Here is a 23619-nt window from a genome sequence, read left to right as displayed (position 1 = left end):
TATTCCATCTCTAACAGTGGCAAATGAGATACTTCTGGAATGCTTCAAGGAAGCCATGAAGTCAATATTCCCATGTCCTTCAGTCAATTATGAATCATCTTTGACCATTAAATATCCCCAAATAGACAAATACTACATTTTTTTCAAAACCATTTGAAAATCAAAGAACATTTTGGTCATCATCCCACTTGCAGCAGCCAGCTTATGCAATATGAAATGTACTTTTTCGTGGCCACAGCATACAAATGACATAATCAAATTTCACTAAATTTTCGGTGTCTTGCTCCCACCACCTTTCCCCCTATATCCCATGTTTTATTTAGATTGTCACCGACACATGAAGGCAGAGACGCGTAACACACTCTGGCAGAAGTGTGGGTATGCAGGCTTTTAATTAATTTCTTGAGAAACTTTAGCTTGGCCAGAATGCTGCAGGGAAACTGCTAACCCAGTTCACTTACAGAGAACATGTGACGCTCTTCTGATGACAGCTTCACTACCTACTACTCTTGTTTCTGGACACAATTGGAAGTGTTGTTTATGACCTGTAAAACGATATACACATTGAGAACAAGCTATTTGATTGTAGGTGGGAAAAATTGGAAAGGAATGGCAAGAAATATGGGATATAAATGATAAAGATATGACAAAAGGGTTGTTATGGGATACCATGAAAGCAGTCACAAGAGGAATATGTATAAAAGAAACATATAATCTTAAGAAAAGACAAGAAGAAAGAAAGAGGAAATTAGAAAAGGATATAGAAGTATTGGAAAATAGATATATAGTTAATAGAGCTAAACAGATATATGTAGAGTTAAGGGCAAAAAGGGAAGAATTGGATAAGATGGAAATAAATGAGATGCAAGAAAATTTGATCTATTTAAGAAGAGAATTTTTTGAATATAGTAATAGAAATTCAAAAATGTTGGCCAGGTCCACACAGAAGAAAATGGAAAGTATGTTAAATACAGTTAGAGATAAATCCGGTAAAATATGTAGATTTTTTGAAAGAAAAATTTAAAATGTTTGAAGAATTTTATAAGAAATTATATCAGGCAAGAGAAAATCATTTGGATAAAATAGAGAAATATGTGGAAGAAAATTGGGGGCAAAAATAAGAGGAAGAAGATAAAGAGTTACTGGAGCAACCCATTGAGAAGGTAGAGATAGTGGAGGTAATAAAGAAATTGAAAAATGGGAAAGCTCCAGGGATGGATGGATTGGGACCAGAATATTATAAAGTGTTTGAAAAGATATTAATCCCAAAATGGTTAGAATTATATAATGGAATAATGAACGGGGAGAAGATATCAGCATCACGGCATCAATCATTAGTAATCTTAATACCAAAGGTAGATAAAGATCATATAGACCCATATCATTAATAAATCAAGATGCAAAGATTTTTTTCAGCAATAATAGCAAATAGAATGAATAAATGTATGTATAAATATATAGGAAAGGATCAATGTGGATTTGTGAAAGGAAGACAAATGTCCAATTTAGTAGGAAGAATGTTGAATAAAATACATGCAATAGGGGGAAAAAATAAGGGCAGTGATTTTAGCATTAGACATATTTAAGGCATTTGATTGTGTGGAATGGCAAACATTAAAATACTTATGAAAATATTTGGAATGGGGGATAGAATAAGAGGATTAATAGACCAATTATATTTTGATAATTCAATAAAAGTAATGGTAAATGATGGGATAACAAGCAAAATAAGAGTGACAAGAGGTACAAGACAAGGGTGTCCGCTATCACCAATATTATTTGCAATGGTTATAGAGTTGTTAGCGAATGTCATAAGGAATGATAATAGTTTTGAAGGAATAGGACTAAGAAAAAAACCATAACATTAGTTTATTTGCCAATGATACACTATTAACTATTAAAAATTTATTGGAAAGATTGGGAAAAATAAATGAACATTTAAAGATATTTGGAGAAATGACAGGGTTACAGATTAATTGGAATAAATCAGAAATGATATTTAATTATACAAAAAAGAGGAATCTGAGTTTATAAAACAAAAAAGTTTAGAGATAAGATTAAGAAGTAATATAAAATATTTAGGAATAAATATAACAAAAGATTTAAAGGAAATGGAAGATAAGAATTTGGTAGTACTAAGGAAAGAAGTGAAGAAAAAATTGGCAGAATACAAAAAAATCCAATTATCCTGGTTTGGAAGAATAGCATTAATTAAGATGAAAATATTACCAAAATTAATTTTTTTATTCAGAATGATACCATTAAAAGTGTCAGAAACCGAACTGAATAAATGGCAACAGCTAATAAATATATTTTGTAATGGAGGGAAAAGAACAAGTTTAAATAAACAATTTTGGTATAAAACAGAGAGGGAGGGTTAGGCCTTCCCAATATAAAAGGATATTATGAGGCTAACCGGTTGAGACATGTGATAGAAGGTATGTTAGGTGGGACAGATTTAGAATGGTTAGAAGTAGATATAGAGGAAGCAGATATGAGAATATGGAATATCTTTTTCATGAACTTTACTAGGAAATAAAAATTATTGGAAACCCACTTATGAAAAATATAATAGAAATATGGTATAAACATAAAAAGGAGTTAATGAATGAAGATTCAATAATAACACCGATAATAATGGAAAAGAAATTTCCAAAGAACTTGAGAGGATTGTTAGATAAGGAGTTAAAGGAAAGGAAAATAGAATAGAAGATTGGATAGATATAAGAATAGAGAAAGGAAATATAAAAGAAAAATCTATGGGTATAAATGGTTTCACTATGTGCAAATAGAACAATGGATTAAAAATTGGAGGAAAAGGAATGTAGAAAAGAAAAAGTATACACAATTTGAACAAATAGTTCAGAAAGGAAGAGGAATGGAAGAAAATGAGAACATAAAAGGAATTACTAGTAAAATCTACTACTATGGAGAATAAAATCTACTTGATGGAGAATAAAGGAGGAAAAATAAAAGGAAATACTATGGGAAGAAGAATTAGGATGTAAAATAAATGATCAGGAATGGGATAGAATTTGGGAACAAAGACACCTGAAAAATTTATCGGTTCGGATAAAAGAAAATTATTATAAGTTGATTTGGAAATGGTATCTGACTCCAGTTAAACTATGGCGATTTACAGACCGCCCCTTTGGGGCAGCCTGTACCTGTCCCTTTCCCTGCCGGATTGGGGCCTCAGCTGCCACAGCGGCAGCCCTGAGGCCCTGATCCTCCGCTTTTCCAAGTCGCGGGGAAGCGGCAAAAGGCCGCTTCCCCACGGTCTGGAAAGGGGTGTCCTTGGGGTTTCAAGCACCCTTCCGCAGCACCAGGACATCACGTCCGCGCCCGTCCGTTTGGAGGCGGCGTGGCCATGACGTCCTAATGGTGGCGCCCATGTAGAATTGGTGCCGCCATTTTGTACGTACCCTGTACGTACTAGGGTTGGGGTGTCTGAAAGAGACGCCCCCCGGGCAACCCTAGTACGTACGGAGTACATACTAGGGTGCCCATCTATAAAGGGCCCAAATAATATTAACAAGAATAGTTTTTAAAAATTGTTGGAGAGGCTATCAAGAAGTAGAGTCACATATGCATATGTGGTGGCAATGTAAATATGTATAAAATTTGGGGGGGGGGGGGAGTGACATTAGAAATAGAAAATGTTATGAATATAAAAATAGATAGAAGACCGAGTATAGTTTTGTTATTGTTATATAATTCAGAGAAATGGAAAAAAAGAAAAAAAAGATTTGGTAACAAGTTTGCTTACAGCAGCGAGATTAATAATAGCAAGGTGTCGGAAAACAAAATAGATGTAGAAGTGGAAGATTGGTACAAAGAGGTATGGAGATTAGCCATCAATGATAAATTGACATGTAAACTGGAAGTAAAAAAAGCACTATGGAAAAGAAATGACTTTGAGGGAATTTGGAAAGAATTTGTTGAGAAAGTACTGAGAAAAGAAGATGGAAGATTACCTCCACGAGACGAACTGAAATTTTGGATAGAATATAAGGATGAAAATGGCTCCGGGGAAGAGAGGCACTGAGGGGTATATATAAAATAATTTGTTAAAATGTAATAGAATGTAGGGAGATATTTGTTTATGGAAATACTATAAAATTTAAATAAAAAAGAGAGAACAAGCTATATGATATGCTGTATTTCCCCATATTATCATGTTATCAAAGGAGACACATCTGGTTGGGACGCAGAAGACGATTTTCATGTTGGCTGCTCCAGGCTGTGTAACTCCCTCCTAACGGAAGCTAGAATAGCTCCCTCCTTGATGCCCTCCTAACAGGCAGAGATCTTTTTATTTAGCCAGGACCCTTACATCATATTGATGTGTTGTTGAAGGCAGTGTGGTTCAAGTGGTACTATCTTTTTTGTTGTGTTTTTGATTGGTTTTTATACTCAGTTTCAATCAGTTTCAATTAGATTATGTCCAGCGTCGTATGGGATGAAAAGGTGAGGTAATAAATTTAATAGATAAATATGGGATCTGGCACAGGTTCTTTTATTGTTATTGTGATACGAGCCATAAATCCAAGATTTTGATTCTGTGGTTAGTCACTGATATCAGAGGGCACACCAGTTCATGTGTGATTTCTCGGCTCCATTTTCCATAATTGTACACTGAATTCTGCTTCATTTTCTTGCCAGTTCACCTATAGCAGGGGTGGGAATCACTTTGATTTCATGAGGCCCTAGGACCACTCTGCAGCTCATGGACCCCATGCACACTCCTCCTTTAGTTGAAAAAAGCTGAAAAAGAAGAACTGCTGTTGATTGAACCTAAGGGCTCATTCCCACTACGATTTACTTCAAATTGCAGATCAGATTAAATGTCTGTTGTTCCCATTTGAAGTTGGTTTTCGATCTGATAGAGTTCCTTAAAAGTGGAGTGAACGCAGAAAACCTGCTCTTATTTGACACTACTTTTCAAGAGGTTCTTTTGAGAAGAGCCGAATCACAAGCATGTTCAACAAGTGGGAACGACCTTCGGATCAGTATCATATATCACGGGGGGAGGGACTATGGCAGAGGTGTCACCCATCCAACCTTTGGCTGCTTGAAATCCACCATTTTTGAGCGCTGTTGGACTGGGACTCTGGAGACTAGTGTTTGAATCCCAGACCAGCCATATAAACCTAGCGGGTGGCCTTGGGCCAGTCACTCTCTCTCATTCTCAGAGGATAGCCATGGAAAACCCCCTATGAAGAAACATGACTAAAAAACCCTGTGATAGCAACTTGAAGGTAAACAACAAGAAACAACAACAATCTCTCTCTCTCCTTCTCAAACGCCAATTCTCCCTCTCTCTCTTCTCCCCTTGCACATTTTCCTTTGCAAAAGTAAGCATGAAGTTTTTTGTCTTCTTCTTCTTCCCTGCCGGAAGGGTATTCTAGAAAAATGGGGGACATGGCAAAAGGATAACAAAGGCAAGCCCCTCAGAGGATCCCTTGCCAAGAAACCCTGGGATAAGTTAGCCTTGGGGAGAGTCCAACTCTCTCAGCCTTGGAGGATCCCTAGCTAGGGAAACCCCCTCTGTGAGCTCTGGGTTCCTATAGAATCCAATGCCGCAGTCCTAATAGCCACTTACCAGTGAGTAAATGTCATTGCAATACAGAGATTTACATCTGAGTAGAGAGCCAGATTGGTGTAGTGCCTTGAGCATTGGACTACAACTCTGGAGACCAGGTAAAGTCGAAGGCTTTCATTGCCGGCATCCATAGTTTTTTGTGGGTTTTTCAGGCTATGTGGCCATGTTCCAGAAAAGTTTCTTCCTGACGTTTCGCCAGCATTTGTGGCTGGCATCTTCAGAGAATGCTTTGCCTGGAAGACCAGGGGTTGAATCCCCACTGAGCCATGGAAAACCACTGGGTGACCTTGGGCAAGTCCCACTTTCTCAACCTCAGAAGATGGCAATGGCAAATCCTCCTCTGAGGAAACTGGCCAAGGAAACTCTGCAATAAGGTTGCCTTAGGTTGTCCTCCTTTCTTAGGACCCGTCCTAGATTTCAGCCTTCTGTCTAAAACATCCTCCATTCTGAACTTGACTAGGAAACATGCCCTCCACGTCCTGAAAAGGCTGGGAGGGTACCACCTCAACAACCCATGTTCTCCAAGTCCTGCAAGGTTAGGGGGCTTTTCTTTTGGAGGGGGATCTGGTGTGTTTGTGTGTCTGTTTAATAATTTTTTAAAATCAGAAATGCAATTTCTCTTCATCCTGTAGAAGCAACAAAGTGTGCAAGGGCTTTCCTATAATAAGCAAGGGCTTTCCTATTGTGGCCATGTGGCTACAAGGCTAAAAAGTGAACGGAAACAATGAAAGTTGATAGGGGGGGTACCGCAAAGGATACTCATGTAGCTGAAATTACGGCTGACTGTGTTGCCAAAATTATGCCTGGCCATGTCACCAATGACACGGCGACGCAATCTGCTTGATTGGGATTTTTTTAAAAAGGGGGGGAGGTGATGTTGCAGCGCAAATACAAGTGGAGACGACAGTGGAGTAAAAAAACAACAACCCCAAATCCCAAAGATTCTGTTTCACAGTGGGAACGATGCCATGGCGGAATCAAATCGACAATCTGGATCGAAACCTCACTGCGCACCGGTTTAAATGGTAAGTGGAAATGAGGCCTAGGCGTAGTAATTAAAACAAGGAGTAGTTTCCCCATCTTACAAAACTATAAGCAGACTATCGACTATTTGTGGCACAACCTGCATCCGTTCCCTAGCCCCTCCAACACACACACACTTTCCCACCCATGACCTATGTGGAGATGTCCACTTCATTCAGACAGCAATTTGCTTGGCTGCTTGTTTTCTTGAATCACTATGTGTCACCTTCAAACTACCTTACTAACAATCAATTATAAATAATCAGAGCTTGTGGGAAGTCCACGTTTCACTCAATTATAAAAACTACATGTTACTAAATTATATTTGAACTGTTTCATTGTTAAAATAGATTTATGATTTTTGTGCCAATTTTCTACATATTGTATAGGGATTCTTCAATGCAATAAGAAGCACTTTCTCCTAGTAGTATCACAGCATGCTTTGTTACCTGTGTCTAGGGACATCCGGTTCTGTTCAGATAAAACTTAACTGTTCTTCTGACACTGAACAATAAGGGACCTTTAAACTCACCTAATAAACTACAAGTGCTTTATTTTTAGCATTGTTTCAGAACGACACAATGGCAATAGACCAGACACTGTATCTGGTTAAAAAGCCATTTTATCTTTCAAAATCTATAACAGTGCCAATACTGATAAAAATAAAACTGTACTCCTTACAAAGAAATCCTAATATCTTTTCCTGGGAAGAAGCACCACCGAGTACCATGGTAATTATTTCTGAGAAGATATTAGGGCTGTGCTGCTACATTATAATTTCCTTTGAAGTTGATTTGTAACATTTTTATTGAGTCTCATAGTTGAATAAAACACAAGAAAATTTTAAACTGGTGATTTTTTAAAAAAAAATGATTCCAATATTGTAGCAAAAATCCATTTCTAGAGCTTCCCCCATTCATTTCTACAGTTCCGACTGAAATGCAAACCAAACTGTTTTGAATCTGGTATAAAAACATACATCTTTACTGCAGCTAGCTCAGGTGATGTAAAATTTGCAACGGTCATTTAAGACAGCCAAATATTCTAAACTATAATCCTAATAATTGCGAACTATAACTGAGCTATCAATTATTTCCTCAAAGATACAATCCTAAAATCTATTAATCTAGTGAAAGGTCCCCATCTGGTATGAAAAGGGGCAAATTATTTGAAAATCAGCAATGACACATGGGATCTCCTAAAAACATGGCAGCATGTTAGGAGGTTTTGTATTTCTACAAACCATGGTATTGCCTCCAAGCCTAATCGTTTCTCCTCAGTTGTGTGACTGGTAATACAGTGGATCCTTGTTTTACATGGGGATCCGTCCCGGACCCTACCCCGCATAACAGAAATACCATGGGACCTCAAAGCCCGTCGATTTTAAAGGTGGCATGTGCATCATTGAGAGGGCCGGGGCTCAACATCCATGTAATCTTGAGTCCACGTATGGCGCAGGCGCACTGTATTTGGGCTATATAATAACTGCCATTTAAAAAACTTATTTTGGTACTACAACTCCCTCAGCCTTGACTATCACTGCTACAGACTGGGGGAGTTATAGAAAAAAAATAGGCTTTTTCAAACTTTATACGTGTACATGTAATTATCTTGCCTGTTTTATTGTACTAATGGGGGGGGGGGGGTCCTAAAACAGATTGTGTAGCTAATGTTACACTATGTTAAAGTGATTACTTATGTTGTTCAATATCCTAAAATAATTTGATGAACAAGCAATTTGCATAATAGAGGGAATGTGTGTGTATAGGGGAAGACACTAGTTAAACTTCCTCAGCTTTTCTTCTCCTCTAACTGCCTTGCCTCTCCAGTTCCATAACCATTTTTTAAAAAATCACAGAAGAGGGTCTGTCCTTCTACTGCCAAAAATGTATTAAAACATAGCAGAGGGTATTACGCTAACTTTTAATGTATTTTTATTTGTGTTCATTTAAACTGTATTGCAGGGATTTCTGCCTTTTAAATAACATGCCATTTTTGTAAGTTTTCCAGGAAGAGCTAATCATTTTTATGGTAGCCTTCTTTCCGATTCTGTGAATGAAATTATTCTCAAGGTGGCAACATTCTGTGTTCTAGCTTCCTCCAGCTGATTAAACCCCTTTTGGGAGCCATCTGATTAAACCCCTCTTGGTAATTTTATCAGTAATAGGAGGCTCCATTAACTTCCCTACATTAGACATTCCTGTATTTGTCACTGTATGTACATATGTTCATATTTTCACAGGGCAGTAATCTATATCTGAACATTATATACTTCCTTATTTTCTAACTATAAGCATGAGCTTATGAACATAATATAATTATGCATGTACGGTACCACAGTATATGCTGGGGTTCAGTTTCAGGAACCCTCACCATCACCACCAAGAATGCCAAAATCTGTAGATGTGCAGGCCCCATTATATGCAACGGCATACTAAAATGGCATCCCTTATATAAAATGGCAAAATCAAGGTTTGCTTTTTAGAATTAAAAAAAATATTTTCAAGACATGGATGGTTTAATCTGTGGATACTGAGAGCCAACTGTATATTGAAAAAGGAACTGAGAGATGCAAGTTTATTGCATGGGACTTGGAGAATGGGAAAGGAACAGAAAAGTTATCACATGGGAGAATGCCGTCAAGGCAGCCAGGAGTCCACAATCCAGTCCCCAAACATTCCACAGCAGCCAATTTTGAAGAACTGTTCAGAATCGTTTTTCAAAATCGGCTGCTGTGGAATGGTTGGGGACTACCGGCGGTGTTCCCCCATGCAATAACATACATTTTTCTACCCTTTCCGTTCCATTCCGGTTCTCCAAGTCTCATGCGATAAACTTAATGGACACCAAATTCAGCATCATATAAACATATAAGACCAAGACAGTGAGAAGATCACAATATTGTATATCTTCTAGTTACTGAGGTATAAATGTTGCAAAACAATGGCGGGTTACACCCCGCCATTTAGTACGTATTCTATACGTACTAGGGTTATGAAGGGGCGGTGCTTCCGCACCCCCCTAACCCTAGTACGTATAGAATACATACAAGATGGCGGCGCCCTGTTCATACGGGCGCTGCTATCTTTACGTATCGGACGCATAGCGTCCAGACGTGTCGCGGCGCCTATGACGTCGCAAATGCGCCAGCGGCGCCTCGCGACATCACAGAGGCGCCGCAAGAAGGAGCTCCATTTTGGAGCTCCTTTTTTGCTCCGCGCGGGAGCCGCGCGGTGTGACTGCTACGGCTCCCGCACGGAGCAAGCGGCGGCGGCGGCAGACTGCCGCAAAGCGGCGGTCTGTAGCCCGCCAATAATAATCACATTTAACGTCATTCAGCATACCTGGGACCACTTCAATATTTTTGTTTGGCATGACTCATGTAAAGGAAGTGTTATAATGAGACAGGATAAGACACATTTTCACAACATTCCATCATGATGCAATTTCCTACATGCAGAAGTTCAAACAAAGTCTCAATTCAAATACATTTCCTATTCCAACATTTGGTTTGTGTATAATGATAGCAGCATTGAAAGTCATAAGCCAGAAACCATCTTGAACCTCTTTCAACCAACCTTTCAACAATATTTACTATTATGTTTCAATGCTCCATGTAAAACTTGGCTACTTCACATATACCCAGTTTCTTTAAAGGAGGTATTCTAAACTTTTTTGTGCCATGGACTCATTTTGCAGTCTGGTGAAACATATGGATTCTTCCACAGAATAGCAGCAGGTCCATGGGCTTCACCTCTTTCCCTAGCAGGAGATGTAATAACCTCAAAGTACTAATAAGCTTGAATAATATTTCAAGATATCTACAACAACTGTAATGTATTAAAATACTTGTTATTTATATTAGTGAAAAGAGGTATGTACTACAAATATTATTGTGGTTTGCTGCCTACATTCATAATGGAAGGAAATGTTAAATTTAAATTAGACAGGTTAATAAAAATATTTTTTCACAAGTTCATGGAAACCCAGAAATCTGCTGCAATTTTGGTCTTTCTACTATCAAAAGTAAGTACTCAGACAACTTCATGTCAACTATTAAGAACTGGGATCTAATGGACAAATTTTACAATTTTTTTACAAAATTATATAATGACTCATAAACTTTCTGGCCTGCTCATGAATCACTTCATACAAAAAGGTGCCAATGATTTTACTCTGAAACTTTTATAGAAATAGTTCATGATATCTAACAGATGTTTTCACAAAAGCCATTTTGTGTTTCATGAGTGGCTTTTTCACTGCAACTTTTATGCAATTTATAGGTTTACTGTTTGGGAATTTTGCATCTTCCTACAAGCTTCTGAACATTGTAAAACACAATGATCCCCCATACCAAGACAACATTTTTTCCCCAAACAGCTAGTGGAGCATAACTTTTGAGGAAACACTGTGCTAGCAGTCCTAGTAGTATACAATGCTTGTCTAGGAGGGGAATCTTTGAATTGGTATTACTTATTGCACAATACTGAATTGCAGTCCCAGTTCACTGAATGTAATCCTGTTCTTAAAGACCCACGTACAACATGAAGATTATATGTTTCAAGGCCAATGGCTTTTTGTTCTCCTTCCTAGACCATGTTGCTTTTCATTTCTTCTTTATTTCAGAAAAACATGGTTTACACTGGGTCCATCCACAGATTCTTGTAGTAGTTTTGCAAATAAGGAAGAGATGCCTTGTCAAAATTTCTGTAGCCCTTCAGAAGAAGCTGTCTGAAGAAAAGCACCACTCAAATACTGAGTGCGAACTTTGTTTTTGGCAAACAAATCACTAACTCCACTTGTTTCCTCCCCTGAATCTTGTTCATCAAAAACAGGCTAACAAGCATCTGGTATTGTTTGAATCGCTTCAGTAAAAGGTCAGAGAAATATGATGTCAGTCTAAAATCTAGAATATACTATGAATGTGTTTCAATGTTTTCAGTAGTTCCTTTCTTCCTTGAGCTTTTGCTACTTGAATTTGGCTTTGACCCAAAATATATCATAATTGACTGCAGCAAGAAGTTAGAGCCTGAATATTTGCAGATCATTTTTGTAATCTAGCAGCTGCAGACAACCCCCATCTGCAAATTTAACTCTGAAATTCAACTTCAACAAACCCCATATGCACAGTTTTATTATTTCTGTTATATTTCTGTTCGACTACTTTGACAATTGGATTTTAAAATTACAGCTACTACACATGTGTCATTTTGTATGAATGTTCTACATTTTGTGGTGCCTTGTCCTCCTTTCCAGTTATGACATCTGATCATCCCAAGCCAAATTACATTATTTCTACAGTGTAGTTGCTCCCTTAGCTGCAATCCAAGGGAATGGATTAAGTCCTCCTGAGGTCACTAGAGTTTACCTTTAAGTAGACCTCTATAGAACTGCATTATAAAGAAGGAAGCATTACCTATATTCCATCTTTTTGTCAATGTGGGGTACAATGTGGCTCAGAATGTACATTAAAACCAAATACAGATACCACCACACCATCATTATAATAAAGAGTTAAACCAAATTTACACACCATTAAAACAGTTTAAAGGCATGTACTGTAAAACATGTATCACCAGGAACAGATGACATACTTACAGAACTGCTATAATCCCCAGAGATAGTTTTAAGTATAGTTCTAACTAAAATCTGACAATATGGGAAACAAAGCGGTGGCCCACAGATGGGAAATGATCAACATATATCCACAAAAAAGGAGACACAAAAGATTGCCACTTCTGGCACGCGTGCCATGGGTTCGCCATCACTGGCATAGATCATGAAAAGCTATGGCATGCCCTTATGGGATTGTCCTAATGCACAACCTGTACTCAGGACAGGAGGCTGCCATTAGAATACAGCATGTTCCCAATCAGCAAAGAGATTAGGCAAGGCTGCATACTATTACCTTATTCATTCCACCCATATGCAGAGTAGCTTTAGTCAGTGGCAGGAGGAGTGAAGATCAGAAGAAGGAACATTAACAACCTACATTATGCAAAAACAACAAGGACCTGGAGCAATTACTGAAGAAAGTTAAGGAGTTAAGTGCCAAGGAAACAAAAAATAAGAAAACAAAAATACTGTACTTTGATGGCTCTATCTAAACCAGCAGGACACCATCCATGTGGTCATTGGACATACTGCACCTATACAACTAAAATGATAGAATTTATAAATTGCAATGACCAACAGTGATATAAACTATCCCACATGCACTACTAATTTTGTAATCTATGCTATCCAATGTGCATGTAAGAAATTTTATGTGGGGCGAATCACAAGACCGATAAAACGAAGAACAGGGGAACACCTCTCAGATCTAAAAAATAGGAGGGAGCTCCTTTAGTTGGTCATTTTGTTCAAATGCAACATTCTACAGCTGATTTCCGATTTGGGGTTATAGAAAGAATTTATAATAATAAAGAACATATTCTTAAGAAAAAAGAGATAGAATGGATTCTAAAACTGAAATCTGTGGTGCCTGTAGATATGGACCTTCAATCTTTAGTTTGACTATAACAGAGAAATTATATATCAGAACACATGAATGGGTATAAATGAAATAGTATTATTTAATGACAGGAATAGTATGAGGAGAGATTGTATCATTTGTTTCTGTGTCCCGTCTCTTCTTCTTGGCTTTACTTTGCGAACGAAGATTCCGGAAGGATGCATCCGTGCTTTGTACAAGCGCATTGATGACGTTGGATGTATCCTTCGAGCCTGTGCAATGGATTTTTCTGGTGGAGCACAGCGTGCACAGAACTGGCCTCACCCTTTAAACCAGAAGTTCGACTGCTGAGGCCTTAACAAGCATGGACGATGGCAGCAAGGTCCTCAGGTCGTAAGTTTGGTTAGAGTTTCCTTCTCTTAGATGGTTGACCTTTCAGGGTTAGACGAGCACCATCTGCCCGGGTTTGGGATTAGAGTTTTCCTTCTCCTAGGATGGTTGCCATAAGGCTAGAGAGCCCATCCTGCCCTTTGGCACTCTTGGTCAGACCCTTCGGTTGTGACCTGTCTGGCATGGGAGGCCCTACCGGTGGCTGTTATACCACCGCCAGCATAGCTCACAACTTCATTAGGGTACGCAAGCCTCTCCCCCACACAGTCAGAGCATAGCTGGAGGGGAATAGGAGGCCAGAAGATGACAGTTAAGGAGGGAGGAGCCTCTTCCTTCAGGCTATCCCTGGTGGAGCTGGGCCTGCCTGATCACTCCCTCTCAGGCCAGAAGATGTGTCCTGTACTAAGTCATATAATTGGTTAGGCCTTTCCAAGGTTATATATACAGAAATGCTACACTGTCTGGCCCATTTATCTCTATGGTCCTGTAATTTGGGGAGTGGTAACAACTCCAATGATTTCTCTCAAAGGGTGTGTATAACCTTGATAAATAATAAGGATATTTGTATATCACAGTTTGCTGAGTGTCGTCCTATCTTTTTAAATACTATATTTTAAGTGTATTTATATTTGTTTTCAGCCCCTGAAGAGGGCCTGGTGTGGCCGAAATGCACTGGGCTTTTTGAATACTTTTTACACCATCTTAGAGCATGTGGAGCCTGTCTCCTTTCTGTTATCAGTTAAGTAAATAAGTAACTCCTGTGAAATCATACCTTACCACCAACATGCTATGTCTATTCTACTAAGGGACTGAATGCATAAGCAGGATACCACAGGCCCACCGTATGGTATCTGGGGGCCTTCACAGGGAACATGGTGGTAGCACTGGCAGGTAAAGGGCTTGCAGCCGTGCTGTCTGCTTGTGTCATGGCAGTTTCCAGGAACTCTGTGCAAACACCCAGCTATTAAAGACCATGCCCTTTAGGCTGGGCTGGGCTCGCTGGATTGGCATCTGGTTTGCCCGATCCCAGCCAGAGTCTGTTTGCCTGTGTCTTCTGCAAAGATGATACCAGGCTGGAAGGAAAAAAGGCCTCATGTGTACTGTCATAATAATTTCCATAGCTGGCAGGTTGCAATTATACAGCAGGATATAATGAAGAGCAATAAATCTATTTGATCATATGTGTTTATCATAGGGCCTGTGCCCAGATTCCCTCAACCTTTTTCATCCCAAATGTGTTAAATCTTTTCTGTTTATAAATAAATTTGCTCCCTCCTCCTTATTTTAAAGGGTGAAATTGTGGGAAGTATCCCATGGATATTTATTCCATGCACTTATTTCAATCCCACCCCCCTTTTTTTAACAATTTCAATCTTGGTAGCAGGGTGTGAATGGAAAGTGTTCCAGAAACCTATGTTTAAATTTATTTTTGTGTTTTAAACTCTGGCATCCCAGGGACCTGGCAGCAATCTTGGCATGTTTGGGAAAAATATCAAGGTCATAAACACCTTGCTGTTTTCCTCTATTCCCTTCCTCTCTTTTTAATGACCAATTCTTCAATATTTTACTTTTAAAAAGAAGTAACTGGCATTATTTGGACTTAGAGACAACTCTAAAGGAAAAGTAACTTGAGAGTCCTCATCCTTAACTATCGTATATACTGTACTTGTGTACAAGTCGACCTCATGTGTAAGTCAAGGGAAGGTTCCAGGGTCAAAATCCTGGATTTTGATATGACTCGTGGATAAGTCAAGGGTAAAACTTAGGGAGCTATATGAAAGGATGGAAATACCACTTGCGTCCTCCTTTCCTCTCCCAACCAATTCCCAGGTGCTGGAGGAGATGTTTTAACATCGGATTGTGAAAGGAAGCAAATGGATTTAAATGGATAACTGTTTCCGTAGGAAGCAAGGTCTTGCAAATGGATTGGAGACAGAAGCAAGTGGTTTTAAATGGAGAGTTTTTTTCCATAGGAATCAAGGTCTTGCAAAACGGACCAGAGAGAGAAGCAAGTGGATTTAAATGGGGAGTTTTTTCCATAGGAATGCAGGGTTTGAAAAAGGGAACAGAGAGAGAAGCAAGTGTGAAGTCGAAGGCTTTCATGGCTGGCATCCATAGTTTTCTGTGGGTTTTTCAGGCTATGTAGCCATGTCCTAGAAGAGCTTATTCCTGACGTTTCGCCAGCATCTGTGGTTGGCATCTTCAGCGAAGTTTTAAAAAAATATCAAAAACCCAGGCCTCCCCCCCTTTTTGGCTCAAATAATTTGGGGTTTTTTTGTTTGGTTGTTTTTGGTTTTGCTTCTAGAGGATAAATTTGACCTCAAAGGACTGCTTTCATATTGTTTTATGGTCCATTTCTGGGTGTTCCTGCATACCATTTGCTACACCTTCCTCTCTGTCTATAATTTAGATGCCCTGTCTTCTGACAACTTCAATGCTAGTCAACCAATGGCAAACCACAGTTAGAGCCAAGAAGGAAGAATGAATGTATATATGAAAGAAACTGTTAAGCAGAAGAAACATGCAGTCCCATGGCGCAATCTCATGAATATGTTTAAAGAATAGAAAGAACACGACCACAAATACGTAGTTTGGGGGTACATTCCTTTGAATTACACACTGAAAACATAGACGAGAAATATAAAAGACTACATTCCTGATTAAATCTGATAAACATGTTCTTTCATTACACTTAACACCTTTCTTTGCAAATTCATTAATTATCCCCCTGTTAGGAATACAACCTTATATTATGTCTTATTGATATTATTATTATGATTTTAACAAAATTCGACATGCTTTATAGCTGCAGTTTCTACTCTTCAGGCAGACTTTAAGAAACATGACACCACCAGCAATGTTCAATTCTACATCTTTTGTTTTATTTCACTTTTTTTAAAAAAAACCTTGCATAACATTTCAGTTTACTGAGGAGAGTAAACAATGCAGAACACTACAAGTTTATCCACAAACAGCAAGGACACTAAAGTTAGCAGAAGCTTTGCTCTCGGGGCTTTCACCCTTATATGAACTTGATTTAGAGGTTACAATATTAGTGTTATCATGATCAACACCTGTCTCCACACAAAAGGGTATTGCATAAGAGCATCTCTACATCTATTGGTGTCATGTTTCACAGTAAAAGCAAGTATTCATAAACATTTGTTCTGTATGTAGTTATACCTTCAGCATATAAGCGTCACAGACCTTACATTATGAATTGGGGAAGTATCCAACATGTTTCCTTTATACACACGGGGCAAAACATAAAAATGGCTATGTGCACCAGATGTTTTAGATGCTTCTGCTTTATGTTGTGAAAACATTTTCAATAAGGTGTATACAACATGCAGCTATAATACACTCAGCTTTATTTTAAATAAAGATTGTACTGAGTATTGTCTATGACATAAAAGCAGGAACAGCTTCTAGGTGTGGAATTATTTCTAAAGATTCAGGGAACAAATGCTTGCTGGCATGTTCCAGTCTTCCTGAGAAATAAAGGAAGCCCAGGTAAGAGAAAAGTATTTTTGCAACCCCCTTTCAAAGGTTGGAAAATTACTTTTAAAATTATTTAATATATTAACATGCTAAAAGCCATCTATAAGAGCATCATCCTACTACCTGTACACATTACTTCAATGCCGTATCACATTTTCAAAGTTTCCTTATGTAAAGCAAATGGGGGGAGTACTTTTGTTTTTACTTTAGATATGCACAATTATATATGCAATTTCAGCTTTTCCTAAGATTTTCTTCAAGAGCTCCATAGTCTCATTTTGGCTCTTCCCCGTTATGAAAAAAAATCAACACTAGGGGCAGATATGAAGTATTCATATAGCAAAACAAAACTGGTAAAAAAATAAACTTTTAGTCATTTTGAACACTTTAAGAATCTCTGTCATTGCTAAATGTGTGCTTACAGGTTGATATGTTATCAAGGAAATTAAAAATTTCTGCTTCTAAAAATTAATAGTAAAGAATGCAAAGAGCAAATAGACACCTTTTCACTATTCCTTATAAAGTCTGACTGATTGTAATAAATGACAATGATATCTGATGGACAGTAAGCAAGTAAATGCACAATCATGATGTAAGGATTTGGAGAATGCATGGAGGATAGATCTACCAGCAGCTTTTTAGCCAATGCAAGGAGCCTCTTTGTTCAGATACAGTATCGAAATGAGTACAGTGGACCCTTGTTATACGCTGGGGTTTGGTTCCAAGATCCCCCGTGGATAACAAAATCCGTGGATGCTCAAGTCCCATTAAATATAATGACATAGCAAAATGGCATCCCTCATAAAAAATGGAAAATCAAGGTTTGATATTTGAAATTTATACTTTTTTTAACATTTTCAAACCGTGGATGCTTGAATCCATGTATAAGAAATCTGCGTATAAGAAGAGCCGACTGTATTGTAAGGTGCAGAAGAAGCCACTTTCAGGAGTGGTTTTCTGAAAAATTGACCAATCAACGTATACAAGCAACATTTTCATGGACAGCTCTGTGCTTTCAACAGGTGAAGTTATTCTCAAAGCAGTAACATGTTGCAATGAGCTCCACCTTCAGATTTTGAATGATATGTTAAACCCACCAAGGAAACATTGAAATATCAGCCCCAAATATGCAGTATAGGAAAAAGGTGAGACATGAGGCACAACAGAGGGTGTATAAGTGAGTGTAGAGAGTTCTGTCATGTAAAGCATTCAATGTGCATCACTTTAATGAAGCTGCAATCCAATGCACTTACCTGGAAGTAAATGAAATTAAATATGTCAGGACTTAGATCAGAGTAGACACATGCATAGGACTACACTCTTCCAACAGTCCTGCAGTATGATGCCACTGTGCAGACTGGAAACTAAGGGTGGGTGAAGTCATTTACCAAAGACTGCCTGAACTGAGCTCAGGCACAGAATTCCCAACTTTAAATATGGAAACTTACCAAAAAACTGAAATAGAACAACCCAAAACCCAAGAATTTAGAGACTAGTGTTCCTAAGAGTAAGACTGATAGTAGAGGAAGAATGAGAGCCCAGAAGGGTAAACTGTACCCCAAACAAGAAAGCGTGATATTGCAACTGTGTTGTTCAACAATTATAATAGGAAGTGTTGTTTACAATTTAAACTGTAAAGTATTGGGGGCAATGACACAGGAAAAGTAGGTAAAAAACTCCCACGATCAAATACTTTAAATTATTTTGCTAAATTCTTATCTCTGTGTGTGTGTGCCAGGGGGGGGGGGGGGTAACACACACACACACACACTTTGAATTTAGCAAAAGCTAAAAAAAAAAAAAAAACATAAATAAATAAATAAATAAATGTACTTTATTCTGAATACAGAATAATCTGTATGCCTTGATTTAAGATGGGAATGCCTACATATTCTGGAAGCTTCTTAACTCAGTATGTGAAAAGAGAATTAGTGGCCAAAAACTTCTATGGATCACCCCTCCCTCTGTTTTTCATACTGTGGTTGTGTGCCTTCTATTCTTGTCAACTTATGGCAACCCTAAGGCAAACCTATCAATGGAGTTTCTTGGCAAGTTTCTTCAGAGTGGGGTCTGGCAATGCCATCCTCTGAGGCTGAGACAATGTGACTTGCCCACGGTCATCCAGTGGGTTTCTATGGCTGAACAGAGATTTGAGCCTTGGTCTTCAGAGATAATATAATGCTCAAAGCACTACACTATGCTGCCCTCTAAAATTTAGTCCTTGCCTTACAGGAGAGTCATTGTTAATGCTGTAATTCCATCCAAATAACCTCTGAATAAACTGCATTAAACTCAAAATGCCTTACTTTTGAGTGTATTCATATCAATGTGAAGTGCTAATCTATTTTGTGTTTTGAAATTATCCTCATCAGAAACTTTGGTACCCACTGAGTTCTTTACTTCCCCTTCCTTCACACACACAAATAAACTACTTCTTCTTTTATCCTTTATTATACTTCTTGAAACCCACCCTGGGCAAGTCACATTCTCTCAGTTTCAGAGGAAGGCAACAGCAAACCCGCTCTGAAGAAAACTGCCAAGAAAACCAATGATAGGTTTGCTTTAGGGTCACCCTAAGTCAAAAATGGCGTGAAGTCACAGAACACCACACCTATTTCTATTCTATTTTTTTCCTTCTCCTTCTGTTATGCGCTTTCAAGTCCTTTCCGACTTATGGTGCCCTCAAGGCAAACCTATCATAGGCTTTTTCCTGACAAGTTTCTTCAGAAGGGGGTTGCCATTGCCATCCTCAGAGGCTGAGACAATGTGACTTGCCCAAGGTCACCCTGTGGCTTTCTATGGCCAAGCAGGGATACAAAGCCTGGTCTCCAGAGTCATAATCCAATGGTAGAACCACTAAACCACACTGACCCTCTCTCGACACAATGATAAGCAGGGAAGAGGGTTGAACACATTTGGAGGAATGTCTCTTTTACTTACTGTAGTTTGACTTTTCAAACACTTGCCAGAGAGGCGGTCTTGCCACTGGAAAAAGAAAAGATACAGACATTCAGCATACATGTGTTTTGGGTGTATAAATACACATGCTCACCTATACCCACGTCTCAGGTGTATCATGTGTCTCAGGTGTACAAATATACACTCACCCATACAGGTACTGTGGGTGTATAAATACATGCATTCACCTGTACAAGTGTCTGTCTCAGGTGTATCAATACACACATTGACACATATGTGTGTCAGGTGTATAAAATACACACATTACATGTGTCTTAGATGTACAAATACATGCATTCACCCTTAAACAAGTGTCATAGCTGTATAAATACACAGTTGTTTTAGGTGTATCAATACACACATTCACACGTGTGTATGGTGTATAAAATATACACGTTACATGTATCTTGGGTGTATAAATAAATGCATTCACCTATACAAGTGTCTTAGGTAAATAAATACATGTGTCTCCAATGTAGAAACACATACTGTACATTCACACATGTGTCTCAGGTGTATAAATATATGCATCCACCTATACAAGTGTCTTGGATGTATAAATAAACACGTGGCTCAGGTGTTTTCAATACACACATTCACACATACATGTCTCAGGTTTATAAAATACACACGTTACACGTCTCAAGTGTAGAAATACACATATTCACACATAAGGGTCTGAGGTGTATAAAATACAGACATTATATGTGTCTCAGGTGTATCAATATATGCGTTCACTTATACAAGTGCCTTAGATATATACATGTGTCTCAAGTGTATCAATACACACATTCACACATAATGTGTGTCAGGTGTATAAAATACACACGTTATACATGTCTCGCTTGTATAAATATATGCATCCACCTAATATATATGTGTCTCAGGTGTTTTCAATACACACATTCACATATATGCATCCCAGGTGTATAAAATATACACGTTACATGTGACTTGGGTGTACAAATACATGCATTTAGCTATACAAGTGTCTTAGGTGTATGAATACATTACACACATTCACACTTACATGTCTCAGGTGTATAAAATACACGTTATACATGTGATACAAGTGTCTCGGGTGTATCAATACACACATTCACACACAACACGTGTCAGGAATATAAAACACACGTGTTGCATGTGTGAATAAATAAACGCTCTGCAAATGTTTCTTTTAAACAGCATGGCCTTCTTTTGGGAAAAGGAAACTTTCCCTATGGAAAAATTGGGGGCTGTGAGTCCCCCACCAAAATAAAATACCTGAGCGGGAGGGACCCTGGCTGCATTCTGATCCCTGCAGCCTCGGCCCTGCTGCTGCTGCTGCTGCGAAAGGCCCGGGACTTTGCCTTTGAAGCGCATTTTATGCTGAGCAATTGAAGAGCGCGGGAAGAAAACTAGAGGAGAGGAGAGGAAGGCTGGTGCGGGATAAAAAGGAGGAGGAGGATCCCCGAACGTCCCTTCGAAGGCAAACAGGCGGCTGCAAACCCCAGGCAGCCTCAACGTTCCAAGCGAGCGAGCGCTCTCTCGTGCGTCTCAGCCAATCAGGACGCAGGGATGAGAAAGAAAGCGGGAAAGAAAAGGGGGGGGGGGAAACAATGGAACCCTAGGCGCCGTTTGGCGGGAAGAGTTGGAACTTTGCTCTTGGCGCCTCTGAATCTAAGCGCGACAGAGCTGCATTGCATCCGCACTGGAGAGATAACCCAGTTTCACACCGCTTTAAACTGCCTCCATGCTGTGGAATTTCTGGGAATGGTACCAGGATTCCCTAGCACTGAGCCAGGGGCAGTTAAAGCGGTCTCAAACTGGATTATTTCTGCAGTGTGTTTTGCACCATTGATATCTTGTGCCAGTTGAAGGCAATAAATATGGGGAAAATAAATTCCTCAAAATATACTACTACCTCTCACTTTCTCTCAGATTTGCCACAGTAGATTTAATAATAATAATAAATTATTATTATTATTATTATTATTATTATTATTTAAGCCTCCAAGCATGCATCGATTTAAAGCAGGCATTTTCATGAGGCTTTCTCTCCCTCAAGAGAAAATTGGAGCCCCCCCCTCTCCTCAATTTTGGTCCAAAACAAACTGCAGAAATAATCCAGTTTGAAACTCAAATAATTTAAATAAATAAAATAATCCCAATGTCTCAATGCTGGGGAATTCTGGGAGCTGGAGTTTTGTGAGACATTCAGCCTAGAGCTCTGGTGCCATAATAAACTACAGTTCCCAGGATTCCCTAGCACTGAGTCAGGGCAGTTAAAGCGGCCTCAAAGTGGATTATTTCTGCAGTGTGTTTTAGGCTTCTGTCTGGCAAAAAAAAAGGGGGGGGGTGAACTTGGCCTCTAAGTTTGGCAACTCATCTTTTAAAGTCACTGTTTTACATCAAGAACTACTATTTCATAAATTGCTGTTATATTTTACTGATTCTTTTATTGTCAGCCGCTTCGATCTATCTGGGGAAGTGGGATAAAAATTATTATTATTATTATTATTATTATTTGTCCCAAAGAGAAGGGGACCATATACTCCTGAAGAAACCACTTAACAGCAGAGTGAAGCTTCATATGTGGAATTCCCTTGTAGTTCAGGTGCTAGTGTTTGCACAGAAAATATGGCTGCAGTATATATAAGCTGTTAAGAAAACAGCACAGCAGAAGAGTGGACTTTTAAGCTCTCCATCTCTTGCAGTAAACATAACAAAATATATATTATCTCTGTTTAGGAATAATTTGAAGCCCTCATCTTCCTAATACAGAAATGGGAATTCAAAGCCTTTACATGAGATGAGGTTTTGTAAATGCTCTCAGAATTCCCATTTTTTTCCTGTGGAAGCTGGAGAAGAAAATTGGAAGTGGGGGGGGGGGGAGTTAAATCTTATACCCTCTAGCATTTCATAGATGAAAATCATAGTTCAGGCAAAAGCAAACTTTCAGCTGCTTTTAAAACATCCCAGTTTCTATCTCTTCATCCTACTTTCACCTAGGTTACTACAAGTGGTGCAAAGTGAGTTCGATGGCAAAAGTAGTTTGCCTTCAACTAAACTCAGTTGGGAAAAAAGACTAAAAGAGAAAAGGATAAGGTAGAGACATGGTTCAGGCAAAAGCAAACTGCTCCAGCCTCTCTTAGCTTGTGTGTTCTTCCTCCTTAATAACTTTTTTCCTGTCTTGGCTGCACTCTGATATTCCTTGCCCCACATACATCCTGGCTTTAGTTGAATGCAAATTACTTTTGCCTTCAAACTCACTTTGCACCACTTGTAGTAACCTATAGTATAGGTGAAAGTGGCAGGAAGAGATAGAAATTGGGATATTTTAAAAGCAGCTGAAACTGTGATATGACAGAGGATTAAATAGGATAGTAGAAAGCTATGAAATCCTCCTTCGTGTCGAGCAATTTAAGGTATCCATATTCATGTTACAAAGCAAAAAGGTCACTTCACATTTCTCCAACAACTGCCCGATAATAATAATAATAATAAGAAGAAGAAGTTTTATTTATATCCTGCCTCTCCAGAGTCTAGAAGGATCGAGGCGGGTTACAACAATAAAAATACATATATGAAATATATAGATATACACATAAAATTACATAATCCCCTTATCCCCTTCCTTAAAGCTAAACAACAACATTATAAAATGCAGTTAAAATCACTTAAAATTAGACATAATTGAAGTGAGACG

The 23619-nt window shown here is 38.6% G+C and overlaps 1 protein-coding gene across 2 annotated transcripts in view; it reads right to left on the bottom strand.

The window, feature by feature from the left end:
* Positions 1 to 21391, bottom strand: part of ELAVL4 (ELAV like RNA binding protein 4) — a 136502-nt gene extending 115111 nt beyond the window's left edge. For both annotated transcript variants that reach the window (XM_089515103.1, XM_089515104.1), the window contains exons 1-2: positions 21195 to 21391; positions 19914 to 19958 (exon numbers count right to left, since the gene is read on the bottom strand). In XM_089515103.1, coding sequence (XP_089371229.1) covers positions 19914 to 19958; positions 21195 to 21293 — 144 coding nt within the window. In that variant the 5' untranslated portion in view covers positions 21294 to 21391. The remainder of the gene's footprint in view (positions 1 to 19913; positions 19959 to 21194) is intronic.
* Positions 21392 to 23619: the final 2228 nt, after the last annotated feature.

This window comes from Sceloporus occidentalis, unplaced genomic scaffold, assembly GCF_023333645.1.
Source record: "Sceloporus occidentalis isolate IW3139 unplaced genomic scaffold, rSceOcc1.0.p SCAF_3, whole genome shotgun sequence".
NCBI classification, from domain to species: domain Eukaryota; kingdom Metazoa; phylum Chordata; class Lepidosauria; order Squamata; family Phrynosomatidae; genus Sceloporus; species Sceloporus occidentalis.
The sequence above is the reverse complement of the archived record's forward strand: the minus strand, read 5'-3'. Positions and strand labels throughout refer to the sequence as shown.